The following is a 17,937-nucleotide window of genomic DNA, read 5'->3' as shown; positions in this document are numbered from 1 at the left end:
TTTGTTCATAGTAATGCTTCCTAAGGCCCACTTGACTTCACCTTCCAGGATATCTGGCTCTAGGTGAGGGATCACACCATTGTGATTATCTGGGTCATGAAGATCTTTTTTGTACAGTTCTTCTGTGTATTCTTGCCACCTCTTAATATTTTCTGCTTCTGTTAGGTCCATACTGTTTCTGCCGTTTATTGTACCCATTTTTGCATGAAATGTTCCCTTGGTATCTCTAACTTTCTTGAAGAGCTCTCTAGTCTTTCCATTCTATTATTTTCCTCTATTTCTTTGCATTGCTCACTTAAGAAGGCTTTATCTCTCCTTGCTATTCTTTGGAACTCTGAATTCAGATGGGTCTATCTTTCCTTTTCTCCTTTGCCATTCACTTCTCTTCTTCTCTCCCCTAATTGTGAGGCCTCCTCAGACAACCACTTTGCCTTTTTGTACTTCTTTTTCTTGGGGACATTTTGATCACTGCCTCCCGTGCCATGTTATGAACCTGCGTCCATAGATCTTCAGACACTCTATCAGATCTAATCTCCTGAATCTATTTGCCTCACAAGTAGGGTCAGTGGGAGACACTGCATAAAATTAGAAAGAAGTCAGGTGTTTCTAACCACCTTCCACCCCAGCTCTATGGTTCTAGCTTCTGACCCAGCCATTAGGATAGAAGTGGAGTTGTTTGATGTTGCTAATCTCTGGGTTGCTCCTCTACACTGTGGAACTTCTCAGCTCTACTATTACCTCTGTAACCAAGTCCCTGTGTTAAAATCTGTTTGAATTAACTGTAGTAGATTGTCTTCCTGACCAGATCCTGGTACAAGTTAGGCAGACCCCTATTTTGTTATTTTAAGTCATGCAATCACAAATACCCTAAAAGATAAATCTATGTCTCCAACTATGTCTATTTCCTCTCACAAATTTCTAGAAAACTGTACAGAACATTGTTTTTTTAATGGACATTGCCTATTCCTCTCCTAAATGACTGCACTTTGTACTTCTTTCAATAGTATATAAGTATGCTCCTATAAGCTCACCAATTTGAAGTCAGAAAAATAGCGTCTATTTTAATTTCTTTTCCTTCACCACTAGCAAGTTTGAATTTTGTGTTCTGCCTATCTCTATCATTCTGTCAGCCTTTATCTGCTCCTTCTTCAGCTATTGTCAAGCAGGGCCATGTCAATATCATCAGTGGGTATCACTAAGAACTTGTAAGAAATTTAAGAAATTGAAAGAACTTTATTTACCAGGTTTGTATTTTGCTTATTAAGGAAAGGGTTTTAAAAGATGGTAAGGAGAGGATAGAGGCAAGTTCTTTTTAGAGTTCATATAAGTAAGGGCTTTATATCTTGAATGTGAATCATATATACCTACAGAGTCTAGCCAGAGTCCCTGAGGGTTCTGCCTCATCTCAGCCAAACTGCTTTAAAACAGCAGACTGCTGCACCAGCCATGGTTTCAGTGGTGCTTGAAATCCAGGGGCTCAAACACAGCCTAGGAAAAATCATCTAGCTTCCCATTCCATTGGCACTGTGTTTCCGGAGTGAGAAATATCTGGCGTCAAGGCCAAGTGTTGGCCACATGCCTGTCAAGCACGTGTAGTCAAAACCAAAACCCTCAGCAATTACTGTAGCTACCAGGCTCTGCGGTCCATGGGATTTTCCAGGCGAGAATACTGGAGTGGGCTGCCATTTCCTTCTCCAGGGGATCTTCACAACCCAGGGATCGAACCCGGGTCTCCTGCATTGCAGACAGATGCTTTACCCTCTGAGCCACTAGGGAAGCCCCTCAGATAGGTTAGGAAATACTAATATGCTTGAAAGATGACTGCACTCTTGAAAAGTCTCATGAATCACACGTGAAATATTTGAAAAATGTTAAAATTTATTAATAATAGTTAACATCACACAGTTAATCCAACTAGTTCTTTATTGTACATGACAACATCTTCACTAGACTGAGTGCTCAAGGGTTTGAGATGATCTGCTACTGAGTACATCGCAGTCATAGATTGAGTCAATATACTTACACAGGCAAAGCAGCGTCAGCAAGGAACTATCACCTAACTGGGAACACAACCATTCAAAACACATTTTCCACCGTTCCGTTTTAGAAGCCACACACACAGCTCTACCTTTTAAAAATGTGCAATTTCATAGATGGTGCCTAATCTTTCAAGTTTAAAAGTTAAAGTTCACTTCTATTTCTTGGGCATCCCTTAGTGATACACAAATCTAGACACTGTTCTCACTACAAGTTTGATAAATGTGCAAAATTTGGGTGCTTTGAGTTGTGTCGTTCTATTTTTGTTTTGATCCTTGTATCCTACTCAACATTGTTAAAAGGCCTTCCCCTCTTTATTATGAAGTATATGGGTTAAATAAAAATATTAAAATGATTTAATATTTTAGGGCAGAAGTGGGCTCTCAGATTCAGGATTAACTGCACTATAAAAAGTAGGGTAAGGAAGGTTTTAGGTCCCTTTCCCTCTCTACCCAAGCAGTTTGAAATAAATACTTCTTAAAAACAGCTTAGCCTAGAAGTCTGTGGACAATAGCTCTTATAGAACATTTACAAAACAAACCCAAGGTGAAATTTGCTAGAAGGGTACAAATCCACCAAACATGTTGTCCCTGAAGTTTTTTATGTTTGATTAACAGTTTGGTTTTGGTTTGCTATCAACAATTAGACCATTTTGCAAATATTTTTGGTGACTTCCTTTATCTTGTTAGAGAGGTTTAAAATACTACTAACTGCCCTAAGACAGAAGATTGCTAAGCAGTGAATGATTCCTGTTTCCTTTGTTAACATCTCATGTAATATTGGGCCAGAAAAGTTTCTAGACGGAGCAATCAGTTGGTGTGGTTTCTTCAGTCCACAGTCACAACCCCCTTCACGCTATCCCCAGACACCTTCCAAGTTTCTGAGTCTGCAGGGAAAGGAGGAGCTGCTTGACTGTTCGCTCACTTTAATGATGTTTTCCTTCTCTTTCTGCATATGAATGAGGTATTTCTAGTAACCGATCAGTATATCTTCATCTTCCATCCTTTTAACTACATTGATCTATTGAGACCCTGTGTATTTATAGACATAACAAATGAACATATAAATACATTACATATAAAGGATCATACAGTGTCAAGATGAAGGAGCAGATGCACTTCATGAACTAAATACATTTCAAATATAAATTAAAATGAAAATACAGTGTTTCCACTTCTGCAGGAAAAAATTTTAAAACAGACCAAAAAGTCTTCCCGCCCCCAAAGGTCCACTGCTTACTGATGACCTGTGAACCTACTCCCAGGACTCTAGGCTTTGGTTTAGCTTGATCAGACTCAGGATGCTTTGATTCCAGGAACGGCATCCACTGGAACCCACTAGGCAAATGCTTATAGATGAGGTTGAAGAGGGGCTGCCAGATGGCTATCCATGGACTTCCCCTCCATTGCCGCCCCTCCTCCCTGCCTGTGGGAGGATCAGGCTCAAGTCAGTGGAGACCTCTCAGCTCTCTGAGAGGAGAAATAGCACCAACCTTCAAGCTGGGGGATGCTTTCCACATAGAAATGTCATGGTCAGGCTTCAAGGTGAAGCAAACATATTTTTTATTATTGTCCCCATCCTGTAGGATTATACAGGGGCATGGAATTTGGCCAGGGGGATTACTAAAGATTAAATCCTTTTTTCGAGTTTTAAGAAAATCAATGGTAATGGTTGTGAAAAGTGTGAACAAATTGTATTTATCTCAGGAGAGCCAAGGCTTGGGAACCAAACTCTACATTGAGTAGACAGAGACAAAACCTAGTCCAATGAGGTCCTCTCTGCCAAGGAAAAGCCTAGGGGTCTGTTTCTGACACAAGGGGAATGGCATCTTATAATTTAAAGCAGGAAAGAAGGAAAACGAGAGAAAGTCCTTCCAATTGCAGGGGCTCTACCGTTGTCCAGCCTCTCGGATGCGGCAGGCCACAGCAGTGATGAGAGCTGCCCCCTTCCCACTGCCATCTTCTGACTCCAGGAAGGATACATCACATTTTGGAGCCAAGTCCTTCACCGTCTCATGCATGACTTTGGCAAAGCTGAAAAAGTTGGGAGGAAGACAGAATAAAATATCTTAGTCACGATAGATTTGTGTCCTGAAAGATAGTGCCCTAAGAAGTGATGCTGGAAACCTAGGAATAATTGAGATGGAGAAGAGGATGATAGCTACCATCCTAGTTTAATACCATAGTATTAAATACCATAGTATTAAACACTATGTATTGTGTTTCAGAAAACTGAGGTTTGGAGAGACTAGCAACATGCCCAAGTTCTATGTCACAGTGGGCAAGAGAAGCTAAGTGAGAAGCTAAGATTCAACTCTAGGACAAAAGCCTGAGATTATGGCCAGCTGTGTTCTTAAAAGAGCAGTCATTTATGCATGGCTTGCAGAAGTGCCTGTTCATCAGCTCTAGAGGGGAGGACCAAGTCCCATACATGTGATATTACACTTTCCAGAGATATTAACTCATATCAGAGTCATGTCTCACCCCAAATTTCATTAAAGGCAAAAGGAGCAGACTTAGGAGTGTGTTGTTGGGAGATGACAAGAATCAAAGATTCTTCCTGACATGGGACTAGAGGAAGAGACCCTTTGCCATTATCTACCCACTAGAGCAGGGTCAGGTTGCTCCTCCCCACTGGCAGCTGAGAATGGAGGTCCTAACATCAAGCCCCAGTGCTAGTGGCTGGACTTCTGTCCCACTTCCAACCCTCACTTGAGACTGAGGTTCCTGTTTTCACAATGACACTGAACATCAATAAGAGAAATTTAGAGCTTCTCAGGGTCCACTCTTTGCACGAACTGTAGACTCTGGGCAAGCTTCTCAACTTCTTGAAACAATCATGGTGACACAGATGACAAGTCAATCAATGAGTCTCTCCATCCTACCTTCCGCTGAGCAAGGGGCACAGCTCTGTTCTTTTAAGTTTTAGTTGAAGAGCTTCTACGGGAAAGGAACTGAGGTATATCCTGATTTTAAAACAATTTATTCAAAATATATGCAAGTGAGAGAAGAAAGGAAAAGAGAAATAGTGATGAGAGGACAAAAGGGGAAGAGATGGACAAAGACAGAAGAAAGAGTAAAAAGAAAAAGGACTTCAGTATTTCCATACTGAATTTGATGAGGGTGGCAAACTGCTTCTATAGAGGGCTAGACAATTGATACTTTGAGCTTTGTGGTCATATAGTCTGCTGTTAATAGCCAAAAGCAGCCATAGACAACACATAAACAAGTGGGCATGGCTGTGTTTCAATAAAAGTTTATTTACAAAAAGTTGTGGCTATAAGCTGCCAACTCCTACCCTAGACGATGGGAAAAAATGCTCCAGATTTCCCGCATACGAGAACATTGGCAGAAGCACTGTTTGAAATAGTCAAAATCTAGAAATAACCCAAATACTCATCATTAGGATAAATTATAGCTTAGTCACTCAAAGGTTACAGCCCTGAAAATTAATGAACTATGATTGCAGACTTCAGTGTTGAGGCATCTAAAAACCATACATGCAGTGTGAGAAAAACCAGTCACAAAAGAAAAGATGCCATGGGATTCCCCTTATGGTAAATTCAACATTGAGTAAAGCTGGGACTTCCCTGGTGGTCCTGTGGCTAAGACTGTGCTTCCAATGCAGGGGGCTCAGGTTCGATCCCTGGTCCAGGAACTAAGATCCCATATGCTGCTCAGTGCAGCCAAAAAAAATTAAGTAAAAATAAACACTATAGATGCATATATAAAATATGGGAGGAAAAAAGTGACAAACTTAATCACCTCAGCACTTATGGTGGGGAAAATGAAGGGTGCAACTGGGAGGAGCTCCCAGGGGGCTTCCAAGCTGGATGGTAAAACACAGACCTACTTCTAGTTATTAATCTTTAAACTATAATATATGCACTATATATACTCTTTGGAATGTCTGAAAATTTGCCATAAAATAAAGAGAAAGGAAAGCAGGCAAAGAATGAAGAGATGTGGGGAGAAAGGTGGGCAGGAAGAGTGGCGATTGGGCACTCACTGAGGATGTAGCTTGTAGAGGGTCCCGTCCACACCCACGGTCACTTTGAGGGTGTCCAGCCCACGGTTTTCTCGTATTTTGTCTACTACAGCGGCCATGCCTGCACCACAGAGCTGGGCTGCCCGTCGAGCCACCACGGTGCACACCTCCTTGACGATGATGCTGTCATCACACGTGCTCTCGAGCCCTAAGTGGTGGAGGATGGCACGGACCTGCAGCAGGGCCAGGCAGTCACTGGGGCAAGAGGAGACAGCCAGTGGTCAGTGACGTCCCAGAGGGCCTGATGGCTTGCCACTCCAGAGCCTGGCTCCTTCATCAGAAGCAGTTCTGGGGGACCTGGACTTCCAAGGGCTGGGGGTAAAAGCTACCATCCGTGAGAGGTGGTTCCATTTTTAAACTCAATTCAGGAACTAGTGCTTATCACACCGGCCCACATGGACAGGAACACAAAGAAACAGCTCCCCATGCCACTTTATCTAGGCAAGTGTATCTGCTGCTACAAAACTGATACTCAAAAGGACTGGCCATGATTCCACTTATTTGGAAATAGCAAAGACAGTGATGATGCTAATATATGACAGTTTTCAGTTGCAAAGCCCTTTCCTGTCCAATCTCTCATTGTCCACAGCCCAGCAGGACGAGCCTCAACAACAACATTAGATGCCTCTTCTACTTCTCCTCCCCACTCTGAGTGGTCTGAATCTACCTGTGCTCTATATATAGAAGAAGAAAATAGACATGTAAACTGGAACAGTATTCTGTTTACTGGTGCAGATAACTTAGGGCCCCCTCATGTAGGCTGTCTAGTTCCTGTTTTTCAATATGCCTGAGAGTAATATTAATGACAGCATTAATTCCCAGAAGGCTCTGAAACTCAGCATTCTAATTTAGAGCAGACTTCTCTTCTCTACCATTAAACTGGGGAAGAAGGCCTCGCTTTAATGAGCCACCACAGGATGCCACTTGATCCTGGTTGCCTATTACTGCAGCCAGTGGTTACGAAGGTCCTTCTTGCCAAGCACAGGGGCTTCAGTGAGTTATCTTCTGCTGTGCATTCCCATTTACATTCTGTGAGCAGCTATCTTTCTTTCTACCTTTGAAATTAGTGTAGAACCAGCAATACTGCTTTGCACAGGTTCATCCAGGTCAGCATGATTTTTCACGAGAATATCATATATTTTCCCTTAAAATGCCAATTGTTCATAAAGTACTTTAAAACAGCACTATATAGAGACAAACACGTTAGCTACTAAACTGACCTTTATGTAAGCCACACCCTGATCGTACCTGAACTGTGAAAATCCCAGCTTGTCTGTCCATGAAAAGGACACATGGCCCATCCTACTCCAGGCCCTAAATTCTCACCTCTCGATCTGAGACAGGAACTTGGTTTCAAAGATTCCCCTTGTCTTGAGCCGCTCTGAGATGCGGCCACGGAAGAGCAGCCCACGCTTGGTGAAATCGATGAGGATGTTACGAACAATCTCGCCCAAGTACATGCCGCTGATCATTTTCTCAAACCTGCAATGCAAGTAATGTTCATGGAGGTTAAAAAAGAAGTGTAGGATGTGCTGATACAGACCAGTCTTCACTACATTAGAAGGTAGAGAGCATACAGATTCCCGCTAGTGGAACAGGAAATGCTATCTGACTCACTCAGGCAGGATTCCTGGCATCCACACGTACTGACTCATAGCATTCAGTAAAATGTGTCCTGAGGCCTAAGGGATTCCCTGAATTGACTCCATTTAATGGGTTCATTTTCCTTCCAAGGCTTATTCCTGACTTCTCAAGAAGGAACTCACACCAGACCCCACCCCACTTCCAGAAGAGCAGGATACTGAATCTTAATCCCTGATGTTGCTGAGAATTTAGCATGCTTTCCCTTCAACCTAATCATTTATTGCTTAAATAACTAGTGCCAGCTGAGAACTAAACTGGCCAAGAGAACTGGACGTGACTACTCAATAGTTTGAGGGTCTTCCGGCTCTGCCTAGTGCCTTTAAAAATATCAGCATTCTCGATTTCAACCAAGACTCCATCATCATTTAATCTTGTCTTACTCCAGCCTGTTTTCTTTCATTAATGTTGTCTGGCTGGTTCCTGGAGGCACTTTAGCCTGTGGCCTCTACTATAGACAAATGTTTGCAAAGGATAATCCGCAGAAGTACAGTCCCTGGTTAATCCAATTAGGAAACACTACATTCAACCTCTTCCTAATGGGACCCCACAACAACAAGGGCTTGGTGATGCTGGGGCTGCCCCCTTGTCCAGGATGACAATAGAGGATGCTATACACTGGATGGATGGAGAAAGGCTTGCTCCTATTCGCTTCCTGGTCCTACCTGCCTTGGCCCAGCAATGCTTCTTCACCCTGATGGCAACAAGTGGTTCAACTGTCTGTTTTCCCTCAAGTCCCACACCTAGGTTTTAACACTTTCTCTCACCTGTCCAGTCCTCACAGTAGGAGCTGCTTCCTACATGTATACTAACTTCTGTGCTACTCAGCAACCCCCTTTGATCTTTTCATCCCTCTAAAACCTGGGTGACCAACTCCAGTTCTCCTTGCAACATAACTGTTGTGATTTTGTTTTCCCAAATGGACTTCGAGACCATCACAGTTCAACAGGGCAAAAAGGACTTAACCCAGAACTTCCCAGATGTATCTGAGAAGAAGCCCTTTCCAAAGAAATCTCTTCTGTTAACATCTCAAGAGAATGAGCATCCTGGGATTTGCTGTTGTGGGTGTCTCATCACTGTTCAGTTCTGAGATAAACATACCAGAGCCCACACGCAGCTGGGCGCCTACCTCTGTCTGCCAGGGTTGAGGGAAAGTTCATCCACAGCTGCATCAAACTCTGTGCGCAAGTCATCGAGGCATCCGTTGTCCCCGAAGGCCCCCCACTCCATGTTGACACACATCCGCCCCTCTTCCCCTTCCACCAGCTCAACATTCCGCATCTCCTCCATGTAGCAGGCATTGCTGCCTGTGCCTGCCAATCAAGAGAGGTCAGTCAGGGCCTCCCTCAGCACCATCCCCCACCTCCCAGGCTCTGTGACCCTGCAGGGGAAAGATAGTCCAAGTCCTCACCAACAATGAGGCCGACTTCACAGTGAGGGTCTTCATAGCCACAGGTCATCATAGTCCCAACTGTATCGTTCACCACAGCAACCACATCCAGGTCAAACTCCTGAGAACAACAGCAGATCCCAATCCCCAAATGAGCTACAATATTCTCCCTCAGACACATGTAGGGGAGATTTAGATGTGTATAAAACTTATTGGTGGCTCAGAGGTTAAAGCGCCTGCCTGCAATGCAGGAGACCTGGGTTCGATCCCTGGGTTGGGAAGATCCCCTGGAGAAGGAAATGGCAACCCACTCCAGTATTCTTGCCTGGAGAATCCCATGGACGGAGGAGCCTGGTGGGCTACAGTCCATGGAGTCACAAAGAGTTGGACACGACTGAGCGACTTCACTTTCAAAGCTTATATAAAGAAAGCTGAGTGCTGAGGAATTGATGCTTTTGAACTGTGGTGTTGGAGAAGACTCTTGAGAGTCCCTTGGACTGCAAGGAGATCCAACCAGTCAATCCTAAAGGAGATCAGTCCTGAGTGTTCATTGGAAGGACTGATGCTAAAGCCGAAACTCCAATACTTCAGCCACCTCATGCAAAGAGCTGACTCATTGGAAAAGACCCTGATGCTGGGTGGGATTTGGGGCAGGAGGAGGTGACGACAGAGGATGGGATGGCTGGATGGTCGATGGACATGGGTTTGGGTAAACTCCGGGAGTTGGTGATGGACAGGGAGGCCTGGCGTGCTGCTGTTCATGGGGTCGCAAAGAGTCGGACACGACTGAGCGACTGAACTGAACTGAACTGAACTGACAGTTTATATAGCAGGGCTTATTTGCTCTGCTCAAATGTCACCTCCTCAGAAACCTTCCCTGGTTATACTATTTAAAAGAATGCGCTTCCCCAGCCCCACTCACCCTGTCCTTACCCAACTTCATTTCCTTCATAGCACAAAAGTACCTGACATTAGCTCACGGTTTGTTTATAGAATGAGAGCTTGTGGCCATTCCTGAATCCCCAGTTGCCTAGAGGAAGGCTTGACAGACCATGGACACTCACAAACTGCTGAAGGACTACAATAATTATCCCTGTGACCAGCACAACTGCACTTAACAGTTCCCCCCGCTTTTGTACACAGAGACCCCTTCAGGCCTCGTGCTCTGCCTCCCCTACCTCTCGCCGGTGGATGGCTTCCTTCAGCAGCATAACTACGTCCTCACCCTCGCAGCCAGACGCCTTGAAGCCTTTAGTCCACTTCAGAAGGATGCTCTAAAAATCACACATGGGCAGGGAGGTGGATATCAGAGAAGGACTCTTGGCTCATTCTCTAGTTGTCAACCTCACAGGTTATCAGAGGCCCTTTGAAAACCAATCATCTCACCCATAAGTTATTCTAAACCTGTCTCACCTACTAGAAGGGCCTACTGTGCAAAAGGTATTGGGCTAAGCACAACACATATGTTACACCATTTAATCCTCACAGCAACTGTGTGAAATGTCTGTCATTATCGTGCCCATTTTACAGGTAACTCTGGCCCTGGAGTAAACTGCCCAAGGCCTGCAGCTTGGAACAGAGGAGGCCCTCACCCCCAGGCTCACCAACTCCAATGCACGGGCTCATAAGCACCACACAACTGCCCCTGCCAAGGAGCTAAGCTCCATACGCTCGTTGCCCTCACCATGAAAAACAGTTTGCCTGAACATTACACAGAGGGGTCGGTTTGTGTCTCTGAATTTTCAGACTCCACTACGAAGTGAACAAGTACCCTCTGCTGAGTTACAGGGCCTTTCAGGAGCAGATATATGATGGCTTTGAATATGGGGGGCTGTTTCATATACTGCTCCCTGGTTCCCTCTGTGCTGCTTCAGTCCATCAGGGAATAGGCATCCAGGACCCCCACGCCACTCTTGAGAGGCCGGAACCCAAACAAGGGCCACGTGCTTACTATCTACCCACTGCATGGTTTTTCCAGGACTTGCTTGGTTTCTCACGGCCCAGGAGTTTAATATCACGAGTCCCACTGTGTTTGGATCCCAGGAAACTCAGAAAAACAAAGTTCAATCTCAGTAGTGACCTAGTTTACACACCTATATCCAAACCACTCTGATTTTCTTGTTTACAAATTAGCTTGACATCTCTGATGAAATTTTGTATTTGGTACTTTCAACCATTCGGAATGTTGAAATAACATTACTGTAAGTGGTCGTTAAATAATACGGCATGCAGAGGCCCCAACAGCTGGGGAGAGCTGCCCATGGCCACCAGCTAAGCCAGGCATCTTGCGGCCTCTGGGCTTCAGAACCTGCTGATTTCCTCATCAACAGACTGATCTCAGCAGAGCAGAACCCAATTTATAGACAGAACAACAGATAGAACCCAGCTTCTATGTCTCTTGTTCTTAGCTTTCACAGTTCTAGACTGAATGCTTACAGATGCTTACAGAAACTTAGAACATATGGCATAAATGAAATACAATGACCTGGAACTTTACAATTCAGGCATGAAAAGAAACAGTTGACATGTCTTGGGGCCACCAGATAAATATATAAGAATATATATGTCTATAAACATATATATACATGCTATACTTGAAAAGTATACTTGAAAAGTCTGTTAAAAATATTTCACTAGAAGTCTAGAAGCATATAAACTGGAATTTTTTTTTATCTTCCTATTAATCACATTTTGTACATTTCTGTATTATAGAGTTTATACTTTTCTTTAAAATATTTTTCTGGTCTTACCACCAGTGTTCTCCCAAATCATTGAGATTCCTTCCAAAAAATTAGTCACTAATATGAGGCAGTGAATGACTCATGACTTAACTATTTCCCAACTGTTGAATAACTTAATTTGTTTCTAATGACTGTTATAATAAGCAATGTTTCATTAAATATCACATAAATGCTTATATACATGTTTGATAAGTACTTTTGGTAAACTGATGCAAATGAGAAGGCTTTGAAAACCAATGCATTAATGAAAAAAATACTACGTTGAGACAAAGAAGCTGGAAAAACTAAAAGCAATCCTAGACTAACACTGGACAAATGTTAACAGATGTTGGGAAATACCGGATTCGGCAGGGTTTTTACCAGGACTTCCTAACACCTGACCTGTGCTAGCAGTGCACGGGGTAAATTTAACTCGCAGAGCGAGGACTAGGAGGCATTTACAAAACTCAGCTGAGTGACATAAGGGCTGCTGCGAACGCACCAGATCTTTATCCCCTGCTTCAGTCACCCAAGGCAAGTTGGCAGGGAATAAAAATCAAAGGCGACAATAGGGAAATATCACGACATCCAAACAGGGGATGGAGTGAAATGTCCCAAGCCCAGAACAGGGGCCGCAGCTGAGCATAACTGACAGCATGGACTCATGTGTCCAGAAACTGGAATGAAATCACGGCCTAGCCACTCGCAGGCTACATGACCTGCAAGATACTTGGCCTCTCTGTAGACCTGGTTCTCCTTTCTGCAAAATGGGCACACAAACACCTACCTTATATGGTTGCTGTGAGGGTTAAATGAGGAAACCTAGCAGAGTACCTTGCACAAAATACTTTAAAAAATGTCAGTTGTTGATATTATCAGTATCATCATCGTCATCCCAAAGATTGTTACCTACTTCACTCTCACCAGCTCTGACTTGCTCATTCCCATCAAAAAGCCCTTCCCCATGACTGATCCCTAATGCCTGTCTTTTCTTCCTCTTGGGTCAGCTTTCTCCCTTGCTCAAAACTCTGGCTGGTTCAGAGTTAGTAAAGCCCATGGAGAGCCCTCCAGGAAAGCACTGTTACCTCGTCCAGGCTGTTCTGCTGGCAGGGGAAGGAGAAAGTGAAACCTAGAGGCAGGGACACACCCTTCATGCCCATGTACTCCAGGAAGTCTGCAATGCACTGGACGATGTGGTCGAAGAGCTGTAAGGAGAAGTTGGGCTCTGAGTGGGGTGGTGGGTGGGCCAGGGCAGGCTGCACCCAGCAGGGCCAGAACACTGGCTCTGGGCCTTTACCCAAGAGAAAAGCCAGCTCGGGCACATCCTTAAGTAAAGGCCAGCCAGAGCCCTAGCCCACCTACTCCTCCCCAGGACCACAGGAGAAAGCAGAGAAAGCACTGTCCTCCCGGGTGAGAAGCGGGTATCTCCCGGAGTCCCCTCCCAGAGGAGCCCCTGTCTTACCTCGTCCCCTGTGCCATGCATGACCTCCTGTGGGATAGAGTAGATCTTGTTGTGCATCTCCACCCCGCGTCGCTTCCCGTTCCGCACACGCACCAGCAGGACCCGGAAATTGGTACCCCCAAGGTCCAAGGCCAGGAAGTCTCCTTTCTCTGGAAAATAAGCCCAGGAAGATAATTCACTGGGGCTAAAGAGACTGACAGTCACCTTCCCCTAATGAGGAGCTCTCCCAGGAGGCCCTGGACAACCTCAGCATAATAGACAGTGGTTTAGTCACTAAGTTGTGTCTGATTCTTGCAACCCCATGAACTGTAGCCCGCCAGGCTCCTCTGTCCATGAGATTTCCCAGGCAAGAATACTGGAGTGGGTTGCCATTTCCTTCTCCATGATAGACAGTAAGCTCTACCTAATGATAAAGAAAATAACAACCCTGGGATTAGAGATTTCCTGGCTCCTTAGTGGTTCTCAAATGAATTCAAGTTGCAGGATCCCAGGAATTACAATGAGCTCCAGAACACAGGAAAGAAATGGTGATATGGTACACTCCAAAATATCCAAATATGCCACCTGTACAAAATCAAAGGCCACCTTACATAAGGTTCCAGAATAGAGAAGAGAGAAGGAACAACAGAGTCCAACTCTTTAAAGAAAACTGAAGGGAAATCTTTCTAAATGAGAAAACCCTCCTTTGTAGGACAGTCACAATGCACTGCATGCCTCAATCACAGTTTCCATGCAACCCTCAGGCAGCTGCAAGAGGGAGGCACTGCGTTCCCCTCTATAGAGGAGCGAGACCTGGCTGAACTAGGGTGCAACAATACACTGTCCCTGGTAGCACAAAGCAGCCATAAACAATATGTAAGCAAATGGGCATGGTTGTGTACTAATAAAACTTTATTTGTAAAAATAGGCAGTGGGCTAGATTTAGACCATGGATTTTAGTTTGCCAACCCCTGACCTTATATGAGCTAACCCTGGAACCAAAATTCCTAGATTTGAATCCAGCTCTACCATCTTCTAGTTGGGCTGCTGCTGCTGCTAAGTCGCTTCAGTTGTGCCCAACTCTGCGTGACCCTGTAGATGGGAGGCCACCAGACTCCCCCATCCCTGGGATTCTCCAGGCAAGAACACTGGAGTGGGTTGCCATTTCCTTCTCCAATTCATGAAAGTGAAAAGTGAAAGTGAAGTCGCTCAGTCATGTCTGACCCTCAGCGACCCCATGGACTGCAGCCTGCCAGGCTCCTCCATCCATGGGATTTTCCAGGCGAGAGTACTGGAGTGGGGTGCCATTGCATTCTCTGTCTAGTTGGGCAGGTTTCTTAATTTCCCTGTGCCTAGGTTTTGTGTAAAACATAATAGCTTATTAACAAACAAAATTAACTACTAGTGTCTGTTAACAGTTGAAGATTAAATGAATTAATACATGTGGAATGCTTAGAGAAGCGTTTGACACATAGTAAGCATTCATTTACATAATAAGCAAGTATTTACTATGATCACTGTTCAGTTTTAGCAAAGGAGTGCCTTGGTTGAGCTCACTGAACACCAGAATTTCCCAGTACTACAGCTGAAGAAACACATTCGACAATCTGACCTGAACACCTAATGCTAAGGCTAAGGGAGTCCTCTTGGAGTGACTGAGCCCTGCGGTGAGCTGGGTGGCAGCCCTTCTGAATACCTGTGCCATCAGGGGTGGCACACACGTAGGTGGGCAGCATCTTGACAGGAGCAATGGCGTGAGTCTCCTTGCTCAGACCTCGCTCCATTTCTATCTTCATCCTCCTCTTGACCTCCAGCAGCTGCTCACGGCTCAGCTTCAGAGACTCCAGGGTCTTCTGGCGGGCTCGGTGCTGATCAGCCAGCCGATAGGCCACTGCCGTCACCATGGCTGCCCCCTTGCCACTGCCATCCTCAGAGCGGAGGAAGCGGACGTCACAGTCAGGCACGAGGCGCCGCACGGTCTTGTGAAGACGCTTGGCAAAGCTGCAGTCACAGAGAGGGGTAAGAGTTGGGTGCCCACAGGTAGGGTCAGTGGTACAAATGTTTAGGGCAGTAGCTCACCACCTCAGCCCAAATGACACCCTAAACACTCTCTCCCTACTCTTTCCCAGGTTAGGGGTCACTGCATAAAAGCTCAAAATATTTAACTGCAACCACCCTGTGAAAAGAAAAGGACCCTTCTGGGAAACCACCATTTCCTGCACACACTCACAGAAGACCCCCTTCTCACAGGCCCCAGCTCCTCTGCCCAACTTATCAGCCTCAGGTGACTCTGACACCAACTACTATTCATGTTTCATCAATTCAGCAGATGCTCCCTAGGAAAGACCCAAAAACAGAAACGTCAAAATGCTCTTCTAGACTTCGGCCTCTCTTTGGCTGCTTTCTGCCAAGAACCCCAGAGGTGTCTGAACAGCTAAGGATTTGTGTGGTGGCTGCTTGGAGCCACCATCTCCAAGGCCTTAATACTCCAAGTGTGGCCCATGGGCCAGCAGCATCCCTGGGTGCTATCAGAGACACAGGATCTCAGGCTGAACCCAGACCTTCTGAACCAGAATCTGCCTCTTAACTAGATCCTCTAGTCATCTGTGTGTACTTTAAAGTTTCTGAAGCACTGGGCCAGGAGCCTAGGACATGGAAGAGCTGAGACCCTCCGCATTCCCCTTCAGTTAATGCAGGGCCATTGACCTGGTGTTCTTATTAGGTGAAAATGATGAGCTAAGTGGGTACCATAGAAAAAAATATCTTTCAAGTCCCAACTGAAATTTGAATATTTAAGCACTTATGACTAAGGGATCAAAACATAGAAGGCAGGGCAGGATTAATTCAATACCTAGGTGAGCCAGAGAAACTGGAACTAAGAAAGTACAAAAAAAGAGCCCCCAAAAGCCAGGAGAGCTCCGAGGAAAGCCTCCACCCATGCTGAGGTCAGTACACTTTCAGCTCCCACTTGCCCAGTGGGGAGCTTTCATTCCACAAAGAACCTGGACGCCATGGCCCATCTCCACCACCCTCACAGTGCAACCCTGAGTTCCTGCGGAGTCAGGCCTCTCAGAGGGCCCGCGTGCTGACTCACTGGGGGTGCTTCTTGTAGACTGAGCCGTCGACCCCGACAGTGGAGCGCAGCCGGTCCACGCCTTTGTTCTCCTTGATGCGCCACAGCACGGCTGCCAGCGTGGCCGCGCACAGGCTGGCTGAGCGTGTGGACACGATCTGGCAGACCCGATGAGTGGCCACACAGTCCTCATGTGTTGGGTCCAGACCCAGCCGCACCAGGATCTCACGGGCCTTCTGGATGCCATCCTTCTCCCTGGGGATCAGAAACAGCGTGTGAGCAGGCATCTACTCACCGTGGCCGGTGGGAGGGAAGATGTGTGCCCACAGAGAAAGCCCTCAGCCCCGGCAAATGCCACGTCCCAGGGAAGGCAGACACCCGCCTCACTGTTCTGCCCATCTATGGAACAAGGAGGCGAAGAAAGCACAAGCTGACATCTTCTTTCCCCCCTGCCACCCCCAACACACGCAGTACTTCAGGTGCCCCTGTTTCCCCAGTGAGAACAACCAAGTTTCCTTATGCACACACTATGGGAGGACAAGGCCCTGTTCCTGGGGCTTTACACACCAAGTTGTGTGTGTATCACCAGTTTGCTTGTCTCAGGATAGTGGGAATGTTGTCCCTGCCACCAACTCTCTCTGACCACAGGAACCCAGCTGTGGAGCCCACCCTACTTTCTCTCTATCAAGCAGTCAGTCTGTTGCATTTCACAGTGCAGTTGGCAGTGCTTTAACTTGCATCTAAAGATGTTGGTCAAGGGTTGATGCTTTCAGATTAGCCCTCTTTTTAGGGGGAACTAAGTGTCCACAAATATCGAGCACTGTCATTTCCTCCAAGTTTAACAAGGAGGTACAGTTCATTCAAGTATCCCACTAATAACAAAGTCATTTGGACTGTCTCACTGCTCCTGTTAGCACCAGAATCATCTCCTCTCCACCATCTGGTGCCTGAAACAAGGCCTCCTCAAGTGACAAGTGGAAGTCTCAAGAAGAGGAAACCAGGGCTTCCCAGGTGGCTCAGTGGTAAAGAATCCACCTGCCAATGCAGGAGACACAGGTTCGATCCCTGGTCTGGGTAGATTCCACATGCCACAGAGATTCTAAGCCCATGTGCCACTGCTATTGAACCTGGGCTCTAGAGCCCGGGAACCACAACTACTTTGCCTGCGTGCTACTGAAGCCAATGAGTCCACGCTCCACAACGAGAGAAGCCACCACAATGAAAAGCCCACGCACAGCAATGAAAAGCTGCCCCTACTCACTGAAACTAGAGGAAAGTCTGCACAGCAATGAAGATACAGCACAGTCAAAAACAAATAAATAAATAAATAAAGATGCAGTTAAAAAAACAACAACAACAGGAAACCAAGTCCAACTTTTTGGATATCGTTGATTGGAAAACAAAAATCAGGCCATGCTCACTCCCATTCCCGCTGCTCAGTGAAAATGCAGGCCTCAACTCTAACTTTTGGAACTAATGGGTCATCCAAGGACCTCTTTTTCTGTTATGAAGCACGAGTCAGGATAAAGCCCTTTCTGAAAATCGCCAGTAGGTAATGATTGTCTGAGGAGGTCTTACAGATAGCTGA

At 45.6% G+C, this 17,937-nt stretch overlaps 1 protein-coding gene across 1 annotated transcript in view; it reads right to left on the bottom strand.

Moving 5' to 3' along the window:
* Positions 1-1,858: 1,858 nt before the first annotated feature.
* HK2 (hexokinase 2) overlaps positions 1,859-17,937 on the bottom strand; it is a 70,095-nt gene continuing 54,016 nt past the window's right edge. The window contains exons 9-18 of the mRNA XM_005906747.3: positions 16,371-16,604; positions 14,973-15,277; positions 13,298-13,446; positions 12,921-13,040; positions 10,294-10,389; positions 9,137-9,236; positions 8,855-9,038; positions 7,411-7,566; positions 6,046-6,279; positions 1,859-4,070 (exon numbers count right to left, since the gene is read on the bottom strand). Coding sequence (XP_005906809.1) covers positions 3,926-4,070; positions 6,046-6,279; positions 7,411-7,566; positions 8,855-9,038; positions 9,137-9,236; positions 10,294-10,389; positions 12,921-13,040; positions 13,298-13,446; positions 14,973-15,277; positions 16,371-16,604 — 1,723 coding nt within the window. The 3' untranslated portion in view covers positions 1,859-3,925. The remainder of the gene's footprint in view (positions 4,071-6,045; positions 6,280-7,410; positions 7,567-8,854; positions 9,039-9,136; positions 9,237-10,293; positions 10,390-12,920; positions 13,041-13,297; positions 13,447-14,972; positions 15,278-16,370; positions 16,605-17,937) is intronic.

The sequence above is a fragment of the Bos mutus genome, chromosome 11 (genome assembly GCF_027580195.1).
Source record: "Bos mutus isolate GX-2022 chromosome 11, NWIPB_WYAK_1.1, whole genome shotgun sequence".
In the NCBI taxonomy this organism is placed as follows: Eukaryota; Metazoa; Chordata; class Mammalia; order Artiodactyla; family Bovidae; genus Bos; species Bos mutus.
The sequence above is the reverse complement of the archived record's forward strand: the minus strand, read 5'-3'. Positions and strand labels throughout refer to the sequence as shown.